This window comes from Acomys minous (genome assembly GCF_964271855.1).
Source record: "Acomys minous genome assembly, chromosome: 14".
NCBI classification, from domain to species: Eukaryota; Metazoa; Chordata; class Mammalia; order Rodentia; family Muridae; genus Acomys; species Acomys minous.
The window spans coordinates 23,564,070-23,575,433 of record NC_140496.1 but is presented as its reverse complement, the minus strand read 5'-3'; the positions used below and the strand labels follow the sequence as shown (position 1 = coordinate 23,575,433).

Sequence of the window (11,364 nt, the reverse complement as noted above, 5' to 3'; positions counted from 1 at the left end):
GAGGTCAGGCCTCACTGACCCTAGAGCCCAGACTCTTCTGGGGCTTTCTCATCTTGAGAGTGTCTCTCCACCTTCATCCTGCCTGAGCCTTAAGTCGGCAACTCAGTGAGTCCACATCCTAGTGACTTTCTTAAAATGTGAAGCCAAAGGTGAAATTAGTACCCTGATGGGTGTGTACAGGTGTGAGTGACCCAGTGACAGTAGTGGCCAGGGTGACTAGATTCCTTTGAGAGGAACTCAGGAGGCCTAGAGTGACTGCCATAAATCTACCTGGATAACATATCAAGACCTTATTTTTAAAAACAACAACAACAGCAACAACAATAACAACAACTCTTTTTTTTTTTTTTTGCTTGTTTTTAGTTTTGGTTTTTCGAGACAGGGTTTCTCTGTGTAGCCTTGGCTGTCCTGGACTCACTTTGTAGACCAGGCTGGCCTTGAACTCACATCGATCCACCTGCCTCTGCCTCCCATAACAACAACTCTTTTAAAGGATTTTTTAAAAATTATGTGTATGAATGCAGAGTTGGAGGGGGGGCGGGATGCACAAGAGTGTGAGAGCCCATAGAGACCAGAAGAGGATGTTGTAGCCCCCCCAGAGCTAGAGTTACAAGGCAACTGCCTTGTGAGCTGCACAGCACAGGTTCTGGGAACTGAACTCAGGTCTGCTGAGCCAGCTCTCCAGCTCTCAAGACCTTAAGACAAAAATAGGAGAAAAGCTGAAGAGGGTCACGAAGCCCCATGCCTCACTGTAAGGTACACAGGAAATGCCCAGGAAGGAATCCGGACAGGCTGGCTGGCTGGAGGCTCTTGAGCATGAGAGATGGCTGCTATAAGGGAGCCTCTGCACACAGCGGTCCAGGAATCTCAGGCCGGCTTTCCTACTCACAGGCCTTAGATTAACTGCAGGATGGCCGTCTCTTCTTGCCACATCCATCTGAGGTGAAAACGTCCTCTTCTCTGAAGCTGGCTATGAAAGACCCGAGTGGGATTCAGAGCTCCCGTCGTGTTTTTTTTTTTGTTTTGTTTTGTTTTGTTTTTCATGCAATTGTTCTCCAGGGCACAGGCCAGTGCCTCACACAGCACCTGGAACATGCCTGAGTTCCTCAGAGACTAAATGGGGAAAGCATATGACTAAGGCCGCCCAAAGAATTCGGATGTTCAACAATTAGGTACATATGATGAACCTCCACACCGTTAGGCAGATGGGTAGGGAGGTGGGGAATGGCCTAACACCTTGAAGGGGTTTTTTTTTGTCCCTTCAAAATAGGACCCAAATTCTTGCCTCTTATCCGCTCCCCCCCCCCTTTCTACCCTTCTACCTTCTTGGTCCCACAAGATGAAAGACACTTGGCACCTTGGTGCAACTAGCTACCACTGGGAAGAAAATGAGGAGACGCAGGTCTCATGAGGGTGTTGATTCTGGGGGTGGAGACCCAACACTGCGACAGGTAGGTGAACTGGAGATGTGTCATCAGTGGCATTAAATTGCAAGACTCCCATGGGACCTATCCCAAGACAGGTGGGAGAAGCACAGCTACCCAATGGGCATGACTGTCACTTGCTCTCAGACAAAAATATTTGGTTCCCGAACGGTATAGGGTGACGGCAAGTGATGACTTCTAATTTGCAGGCTCATACAAAGATAAAGATCTTTATCTCCTGTTCTTCTTCTTGCGGGACCACAGGCTGGGGGTGGGGGGTCTCGGAAGGTAACTCAGTCTGGATAATGTGGGCCCAGCATGCACAAGGCCCCTGGGTCAATCTCCAACACTACATCGGCCTCCTGCGGTGGTATATACACGAGTCATCCCAGTGCTCAGGAGGCAGAAGGATCAGTGGTTCAAATACCGACTTTCAGGGCTAGCCTCATACACGAGTCTCTGATTAGGGGTAGGGAAAAAAAAAACCAGACTGCAGTGAAGGTCCCCACCCACTGGGGACATAGAAAGTCTAATTATCAGGCCTTTGCTTGCCCCACCACGCCTCCCTAATCCCCCCACCCCCATAGGTCAGCACCAGTGAGAAATGTTTCAGGTGTGTGTGTGTGTGTGTGTGTGTGTGTGTGTGTGTGTGTGTGTGTGGTATTTTGCCTGGACTACCCTCTCTGATGAACCATGAAGCCTGGACTAGGGGTTCCAAACCTTCTGATGGGTGGGTCCCTCGAAGTCTATACCATGAGGAAGGCGCAAGCCCAGCGATCTGCCCCCAGCATATGTAGAGTGTGACTGCAGCACAGTGCCAACTGCTCACCATTTCCTGTGCTGGGGTCACCGGCTTCAGTTTTAGAGTCCCTGACTTTATCTAACACGCTCTCACGTCACGTGTCGATATGCCCAAGAAAATCGTGGATTCCAACCACTTGGGGCCGGGAGCTGGGGCGCACACATGGACTCCCAGCACACCAGAGGCTAGCAAAGACGGACTGTGATTTCAAGGCCTGCCTGAGCTACATAGCTGTCTCAAATAAGCACACAAAAAACTTACTGTCTTCTGGATGAAGAGCATGTATTTTAAACACTTCTTTCTATATATTACTAGTATGGTCTGAGAAATTGAGTTCTGGTCAAGAAGATATAATTTCCCAGTAGAACAAGCTTTTTGTTTGTTTTTGGTTATCATTTGGTTTTTTTTTTTTTATTATTTTTGGGGGTGTGTGTGCTCGTGTGTGTGTGTGTGTGTGTGTGCGCGTGTGTGCGCGTGCGCAAAGATGCGTGATCAGGATAACTTTCTGCAATTAGTTTTCTCCCTCCATCATGACCTATGTTGTCAGATTGAGAAGCAAGTCTTTAAGGCGCTGAGCCATCTCACCTGGCCTTTGTTTTTGCAGTAGCACCCTCCCTGTGTTGCCCAGGCCGGCCTCAAGCTTAAGTTTCTCCTTTTGCCTCCTGAGCACTATGATTCCAGGGGTACACAAAGACAAGGCCTGACTTAGAAAGAGATCTTTCTAGACAATGAACACACTTTACCCTGAAGCTCTCCAGGGAGGTGACAATCCTTCTCTAAGCTGGCTATGGCATCCTCCGTAAAAAAAAAAAAGAAAAGAAAAGAAAAGAAAAGAAAAAAACACACTGCATGGCAATTCTCTTGAGGACTGCTTTGTCACAGTGAGCTAAGGCAGTCTGCGAATGGCTTGGCATGTTGAAGGGAACCATAAAGGTCATCATAGGTCCTACACTGAATAGCCAGGCTTCTCTCTATGTTTAGGCTCATATCCCACACAGGCTGCCACCATCAGTTAAGACATCGACATTTGTAGACTGTGGTAAGGAGACAGTTCATTTGGCAAGGAAATGGCCTTGCAAGCATGAGGACCCAAGTTCAATCTCCAGAGCCCGCATTTTAAAATAAATAAATAAAATTTCTTTAAAAGACAAGTTTTTAGTCTCAGCACTGGGGAGACAGACACAGGCACACATTGGCTGGGAGCTCTCTGGCTAGATGATCTGGCCCGCTGGAAAAGGTGAGGGCTACTGAGATGGCTCAGGAGGTACCTGTCACTGACCTTGATGACCTAGGCTCAATCCCTGAAGCTCACATGGTGGAAAAGAAAAAAACCAACTCCCAAAAATTGTCCTCTGTCCTCAATATAATGTGTGAAATGTGCATGTCCCACCACGGTATACACGCAATAAAATGTAATGAAAGGTTTTTTTTAATGCAAGGTAAACAGCTCCTGAGGAATGATGCCCAAGGTCATGCTCTAGTACATGTCTGTGAGACACACACACACACACACACACACACACACACACACACACACACACACACACCCCTATCCACACACTGGTGCCACTGACTCCATCACTACCATCAAAGTGTAGTGTCTCACTGCAAGAGAAACCCCACCCACCCATGCTAACCATTCCAGTACACAAAGAGATAGGCTGACTTGTGGTTGGAGGGTCTGCAACCAAAGCCCAGAACAAAGGACATAAAAACTTGACCATATGGGGCTGACTTAACTCAGGCCGTGGCTCAGGCACAAGCAAACAGCATGGCCATTCACTCCAGAAAAATCACATCTGCTCTTCAGGTGGGTTTGTGTGTTCTCAGGATACATGAGCTAACAAAATATAAAAACCAACATCTAGAGCACTGATTTTTCACTGTGGATTTAGGAGTTGTTGTAAATGAATGAACCACTAATATAAAATTTACCCCCCAAGAGTGTGGTGGTGCACATCTTCAATCACAGTGCTTAGGGAGGCAGAGGCAGGTGGATCTCTGTGAGTTCAAGGCCAGCCTGGTCTACAAATCGAGTCCAGGACAGCCAAGAAAGCTACACAGAGAAACCCTCTCTAAAAACAAAACAATTAAAAATTTACCCCCAAAACCATATGTGTGTGCGTGTGTAAATACATATAATACATATGTTATGGGATACTGAGAAATTCACATTAAAATATAAAACTCTGAAAAAAGTCATGTTAAGGAAGCCCAATTTTGGCCAACTCTAGAACATAGAATCTAGAATTGCTGTACCCTCTAAGAAAAGCCAATGGTGGATGGGGAGGCCTGGTGGCACTCAGAGGAAGGATAGCAGGCTACCAAGAAGAGACTTGATACCCTATGAGCATATACAGGGGGAGGAGGTCCCCCTCAGTCACAGTCATAGGGGAGGGGAGTAAGGGGAAAATGGGAGGGAGGGAGGAAGGGAGGAGGATACAAGGGATGGGATAACAATTGAGATGTAATATGAATAAATCAATAAAGTTTTTAAAAAGTTTAAAAAAGAAAAGAAAGAAAAGTCAATGGGCCAGGTGGTGGTGGCACACACCTTTAATTCCAGCACTCTGGAGACAGAGGTAGGCAGGTCTTTGAGTTCGAGGCCAGTGTGGTCTACAGAATGAGTTCTCAGGCAGCTGAGGCTACACAAAGAAACCCTGTCTCAAAAAATAAAGGAGGGGGGGGGAGAGGAGAATAGAAAAAAGGCAATGGAAGAGGATGGAATGATAAATAGTTAAGAGTGGGAACAGCTCCTGCAGAGGACTCAAGTTCAGTTCCCAGCACACCCAGGATAGCGTACAACCACCTGTAAATCCTGTTCCAGAGGATCCAACGCTTTCTTCAGGACTCTGAGGGCACCTGCACTCATGTGTGCACATACCCATATACAGACTCTCAGTACTAGATAGATAGATAGATAGATAGATAGATAGATAGATAGATAGATATCTCACATATATATATATATATGGAAATGGAAATGTTTTTTCCTTAATGTTCTAATGACATTAAATCTATTTCTACCATGGCCTACCCAAGACCTTTAAAAATCACATAAACTAATATCTCTGAAAAATATAATTATACCCTTGAAGGTCCCTGTCAATCAAAGAGAAAGTGTACAAAAGGCATACATCCTAGGGTGTGTAACTGACCAGTTTAAATATTTTGAAATTACATTCTCATTAACAACTGATCATTTTCAACTCTGTATTTCAGGATCTTATCAACAGTTTGATTTCAGCTGTATTCCTTGGAGGAGTGGCTGTAGTCACAATTAAAGAAAAGGGAAGAAAGCAATTGTTGTATATTGGAGGGGTAAGTAGAGGCTTTCATGATTCTACAGAAGATCAGTGTTCTGCTAAGATCGGGGGTCAGCAAGATTGCTCAGTGAGTAAATGACCTAAGAGAGACAGACAGACAGACAGACAGAGAGGGAGAGAGAGAAAACACAAGAAAGAAAGAAAGAAATGTAGGAACTTTAAGAGAGTTTTAAGTTCTTAAAGTTCATTTTCTAGTTGGTGAATATTCGTCAGCCCCACAGCATTCTGCCAAGCTGTAATTGAGCACTGGGAACAAGCAAGGGTCCTTTCCCCTGAGGCTGAACAAGGCCTCCTAGGAAACTGTCATCAAGTAACACAAAGAAGAAACATCTGTGCCTGAAATAGCAGGTACCAGGTGCTACAATGCCTGGCCCCAACTCATCAACTGAGCTTTGTACTCCCAGGGCCCCCCACACACCCACAACCTCCATTTCTTCTGGCTTGTGCTGGCATGAGCAAGCCCACCCCTGTATCTTCTGTCTCAGCCATCCCTTTATCTCACATCCTCTGCAGGTGGGTGTTCCGAATCTCAAACCTGCTCCTTCTTCTTAATAAGAGCTTCAGACCAGTCAGCACCTCAGCTTCAGCTCTGCCAGGTGCTCAGAACTGCAAATCGCTCAGGTGCTCAGAACTTACAACCTCCCTAATGCTGTGAGCCTTTAATACAGTTCCTCATGTTGTGGTCACACACACACACACACACACACACACACACACACACACACACACACACACAACCCTAAAATTATTTTTGTTGCTACTTCATAACTGGAATTTTGCTACTGTTTAGAATTGTCCCGTAAATCTCTGTGTTTTCCATTGGTCTTAGGAGACCTCACCCACAGGTAAGAAACTCTGATGTAATGGCTAATCACAAGGCCAGACCACTGTGGTTGGCACAGCCCATTGTCTCCCTGAGATGGTTGTAAAGTAATCTGGCCTTTCCTTCTCACCTATGCTGTGCCTGACAGATCCTGTGCCTCTCAGCAGCAATCCTGTGTGTCATTGATGCGATGTTGGTTACCAGGAAGACGAGGGATAATAAGAAGGCGGCCCTGGAAGCGAAAACTTAGCCCTCCGCCGCCCCCACGGAGGCAGAAGCTACGCGGAAGCCACCCAGTCCTCCCCAGCATTTGGCAGAGACTCGAAGCCACATAGAATCACTCCCGCCAGGCGATCACGGAACTCCCATGCCCACGTGTGTGACCATAAAGGCAGGACTGCCAAGTCAGCTACACTTCTGCTTCCTTTTGTGGCCTTGTGTCAAAGTCGCGTTGTAACTTCCACTTGCTCCACAAGGTGGCCCCAGGTGGTCGGGAGGGACTGGACCCCAGGGAGTGACAGCCACAAACCTGGGGCTCCTTTTCAAGGAAGGCCTCCCTAGGACAAGTGGGGCTCTCAGCTGCGTGGAGGGTGGAAGTGTCTGGTCCCTGCTGGGCGGAGATGATCCCACTGTGCCACGAGCGAGCGAGCCGAGGTGGGCGCGCGCAGAGCAAGAGCAAGCGTTGAAATTCTGCAGTCCCAGCGGTCAGTTGAGCGCCGCCCTTGAACAGGTCTGGAGACACCAGGCTCTCTCTAGAGCTGGGGCCTGTTCAGGGACTGCAGGCAGGTAGGCAAGGCTGGGCAGTAAGAAGCTGAGAACTACTGCTAACCATGGCAGCGCCTCCGCCTGGCCAGGATGCTGCCAAACAGGCTAAGGAAGAAGTAGGAGGGTTTAAACGCTACAAGTTGGAATTCAAAGACGCCAATAAAGAGTTCTGGACAGCGGGACACGCCGAGGTCAAGATCATTACTATGGTAAACTAGATTGAAATCGCAGGAGCGTCTGTTGGGGGAGGTCCCGAGAAGTTACAAAGAGGTTTTTGCAGTAGCTCAGGTGTATGTATTTTTCCACTCAGGTCTGCTTAATCGCTGCACTGTGCCTCTTCGAAACAGTGGCCACACACCCCGTCCTGATCCTGCTTCTCACTATGGAACTGTCCATCTTCACTTTCTACCTGTTCTTTTACAGTTTTGCCATCAACAGATATTTGCCCTTCATCTACTGGCCTATTGCTGTAAGTAAAAACTGTAGGGAAGGTGGTACAAGTCACATTCTAGTACCTGGAAAAAGAAACCTCACCTCCTCCCTCCCCCCTCTGCTCCCCCTCCCCCCTGCCCCCCCAGTGCTCAGCCTGGGAAGCTGGGTTGGAGAAGGGCAGCCAGGCAGGAAATGCTCCCCCCCAAAACCTGTGTTGGGTCAAAGAAAGAGGGACCAAAGCGCTGCTAGCCAGAACCAGGGAAGGTGTGACAACCAGCCAGTTCTGATGACGCTTTGGCCGCCATACATCTCATTGGAATGAGCATTCCAGGATTCACACAAAGAGGAGATCAGACTCTGCACTGAGCCAGTGGTGAAAAGGAAGCAAATGCCAGTTGTGTCTAAAACAGTGGCAGGTCCCCAGGGAATACAGAGGATGCTTCAGACGCGCGTGGTTCGCCTGGACCAGTCCTGCAGTGGGGTGAGGCTGGGCTGAGTCAGCTCCACACCCACTCCTCCAGCCCCTTGTCCCTGCCCCCAGGGACTGCGATCATCATCCCTAATCAGATTAGCCACGTGCAAACTTCTTGCCATGTGTCTTAGGACTCAGGACTTGGGCTCCTTCCCGTCGCTTATGGAGTCACTGAGTACACGCCCCCCCTTACTCCCTCCTTGCCAAACAACACCTCAACATCCAACCCCCCTTGCTTATTACCTACCTCCAGATCTCTCATCTCTTCCACTTTACAAACCGGCAAATCAGTTTACGAAACAGCAAGGGGAAAAAAAAAAAGATTCAAACTTAATGGACTCTGCTTCTGACAGCCTACCCTTGTTACAAAGCTGTTAGTGTCCAAGGATCCTTCCGTCTTCAGGAAGACCACCACTACAGAAGGAACGGAACAGAACTGTGATGGGAGGCTTGGAGTTCAAGGCCAATCTGTACTACAGAGGGAGTTTGAGATCAGCCTTGTTTAAAAAGTGTTTCTGGGGTTAGGATGTCTCTGGCAGGATTGTTCAGGGTTAAGTATACGTGTTGCTCTTACAGAGGACCTGGGTTCAGTTTCCAGCATCTGTGTCAGGTGCTTTTCAGCCTTCTGTAACCTGACTTTCAGAGGATCTGACCGTCTTCTGACGTCTATTCACACTAGGCACACATGATACACATACATACAAGCCCGCGAAACACTTATACATATAAAGTAAAATAAAAAGAAACAGAATGAGTGAGCAGATATGACACAACTAAGGAGAGAACTAGTGGGGGCTGGAGAGATGGCTCAGCAGTTAAGAGCACTGACTGCTCCTCCAGAGGTCCTGAGGTCAGTTCCCAACAACCACATGGTGGCTCACAGCCATCTATAATGTGATCTGGCGCCCTCTTCTGGCCTGCAGGTGTACATTCAGGTAGAGCACTGTATACATAATAATAAATAGCAAGTTTGAGGCCAGCCAAGGATACACCATAACAGGTGGTAGAGGTCTAGCCAAGTTGTTTTTAGGTTCTTGACCTCTTATTCAATCCAACAGAGGCTGCAAAGTAAGGAGCAAATCTCACGGAAGTTCCAGAGAGGCGAATAGAGAAATGTACATAGAGCGACCCAACAGGGATTCCATGAAGTGGCCTGTTTATGCATTTATTTACATGATTGCTGGTGGGCACCAATTACGTGATTTTGTAGTGAGGGCTGAGCAGTTGTTTGGATTTTATGCTCCACTCAAAAATGCCAGCAGGGAATCACTGGTTGATCTGCCTGGCCAGGAGCATATTTGCTTTATGTATCTTATTTTAAACTATGGGGGGAAAGTGGGGGGGGGCATTTTGGAAATGGATTATGTGGAGGAAACTGTGCTGTTTCTGGAGTGAATGGGGCATGGCTACATAAGAACAGTTTCTCTCTCCCACCTTTAGGACCTCCTCAATGACCTATCCGCCTGCGTCTTCCTCATCGGTGGCATAAACTATGCTCATATGGCTAGACGCACGTTTCCAGTGCCCTACATAGCTGGTATGGTAAGGTGTTTCTGCTGAGCTGAGGATATCCTCAAATCCCTGTCACACAAATCCTAGGCTCGGGCGCTGGGATGTGGCTGAGTCTGTAGAGTGCTTGGCAGCCTTGGTCTATGGTGCTAAACAAAACAAAACCTACTATGGTGCCTCATGTCTAGCTAGAACTTTGGCATGAAGGAGGCAGAAGCAGAGGATCAGGACTGTAAAGCCATCCTTGGCTCAATAGCAAGTTCAAGGCCAGCCTGGGCGTACATGAAACCCTGTCTCAAACAAACAGAGAAATGAACGAAACTTGGGATGTCAAGGCAAATGTAAGACGTTGGTAAATGTTTCTAATAGTGAAGACACGCTTTTTAAAAGGGGGTGTCTAGGAAGGTAGCCCAGTTTACCTGTGACCTTCATGTATGTTGACAGAAAAGGAAACAGAAACAAGGTGAGGGGCTATTGAGTGTGAAACCAGGGGGAGCTGACCTAGGGTGTGGGATCAGCAAGTTTGGAGGGTACACTACGCATGACCTCTGATGAGAGGCCGGGAAGGGAACCTGTGCCTTTCTTCTCGGTACGAAATCAAAATAACGAGCATCCATTTGTTTTCCTAGATCCTCATGGCAGTGGCCGCCTTTTTTGCTATTGTCGACCTATGTCTTCAAAGGAAACAATTCAAAGCCAAGAAGCTCCGAAAGCTTGCTCTGCTTGCCCCAGACAAGGATGGCAAGATGCCAGACCCAGGCCTCCAAGCAATGCTGGAGGCCGCCAGAGAAGAGGAGGAGGCAAGACAGAAGGAACAGGAGGAGAGGGAGAAGAAAGCGAAGGAAGAAGAATTGAAGAAGAAGAAGAAGGAGGCGCAGAAGAAAAAGGGGAAGGGAAAAAAGGGCAAGAAAGACAAGAAGTGACCGGACAGCGACGCACGTGGTCAGGAGGGGCAGCCAGCTTTGCCGCCAGCCCTCTCTACACTCCCCTTTGTCAGCTTCCTCGCATAGTTTTCCATCAATAAACACCTCTTGGCAAACACACTTCTCTCTACGAGCAGATTTTATACTAAAAGTGGGATAGTATTTGCCCAACGCTCTTCATTCCACAGAAACTCCTGGAAATTAGGGTGCCGGGGTCAAAAAACACACCTGGGCCTGGAACCCAGCATTTCCCACGCTCCTGGGCCTGAGGACACAGACAGTTTGAGGGTAACCTGAAATACTGAGTGGCGTCGTCGGCTGTGAAACTGATGAGCCGAAGGGACCAGAAAAGAAAAGGAGGAAGAAGCCCAAAGCTGCAGGGCGTGTTGTTCACAGCGACCTTCTTGTACCCTGTTTCAAAGCCCCAGCTGGCTGCTATGAAGAACCGTGCTCAGCCCCTTCATTAGTCTCACCCTGGAGTTTAGTAGGGACCTTAGTGAAGGTTAAAGACCCCTCACAGACGTGCCCAGAGATTTTTCTCCCAGGTAATTCAGATCCCATCAAGCTGACGTCAGGTCATCACAGAATTCCTGAGCACACCCCCAACCTAGTGTCCCCCAGGCCGTGGCCCAGTCATCGCCCAGCTCCCCAGGCCGCCCACCAAAGGCCTACTGTCCCTAGACCGGGGTACTCAACCTTCCTAAGGTTGTGATCCTTCAATACGGTTCCTCGTGTTGTGGTGACCCCCAACCATAAAATTATTTGCCTACTACCTCAGAACAGGAAGTTTGCTACTGACATGAATTGTAAAGGTCTGATATGCAGGCTGTCTGATATGCTGCCCCTGACGGTCCTAGGAGCCTGGAGTCAGAAGCCTCAGAAGGAGAA

The 11,364-nt window shown here is 48.1% G+C and overlaps 2 protein-coding genes across 2 annotated transcripts in view; both read left to right on the top strand.

Annotated features, from left to right (window-relative positions):
• LOC311582638 (chemokine-like factor) overlaps positions 1-6,806 on the top strand; it is a 14,231-nt gene extending 7,425 nt beyond the window's left edge. Inside the window, exons 3-4 of the mRNA XM_084755831.1 lie at positions 5,449-5,547; positions 6,524-6,806. Coding sequence (XP_084611957.1) covers positions 5,449-5,547; positions 6,524-6,625 — 201 coding nt within the window. The 3' untranslated portion in view covers positions 6,626-6,806. The remainder of the gene's footprint in view (positions 1-5,448; positions 5,548-6,523) is intronic.
• A 261-nt stretch (positions 6,807-7,067) lies between these two features.
• On the top strand, positions 7,068-10,590 carry LOC311582639 (CKLF-like MARVEL transmembrane domain-containing protein 2B). The gene is made up of 4 exons (XM_084755832.1): positions 7,068-7,349; positions 7,451-7,609; positions 9,485-9,586; positions 10,183-10,590. Exons 1-4 carry the CDS (start codon positions 7,206-7,208, stop codon positions 10,474-10,476), a joined length of 699 nt encoding a protein of 232 aa, XP_084611958.1. The 5' UTR covers positions 7,068-7,205; the 3' UTR covers positions 10,477-10,590.
• The last annotated feature ends 774 nt before the right edge of the window (positions 10,591-11,364 follow it).

Coding starts and splice junctions, on each gene's coding strand:
- LOC311582639 (XM_084755832.1), top strand. CDS start 7,206: ATGGCAGCGCCTCCGCCTGGCCAGGATGCTGCCAAACAGGCTAAGGAA. Junction 7,350..7,450: donor AGGTCAAGATCATTACTATG/GTAAACTAGATT, acceptor TTTTCCACTCAG/GTCTGCTTAATCGCTGCACT. Junction 9,587..10,182: donor TGCCCTACATAGCTGGTATG/GTAAGGTGTTTC, acceptor TTGTTTTCCTAG/ATCCTCATGGCAGTGGCCGC.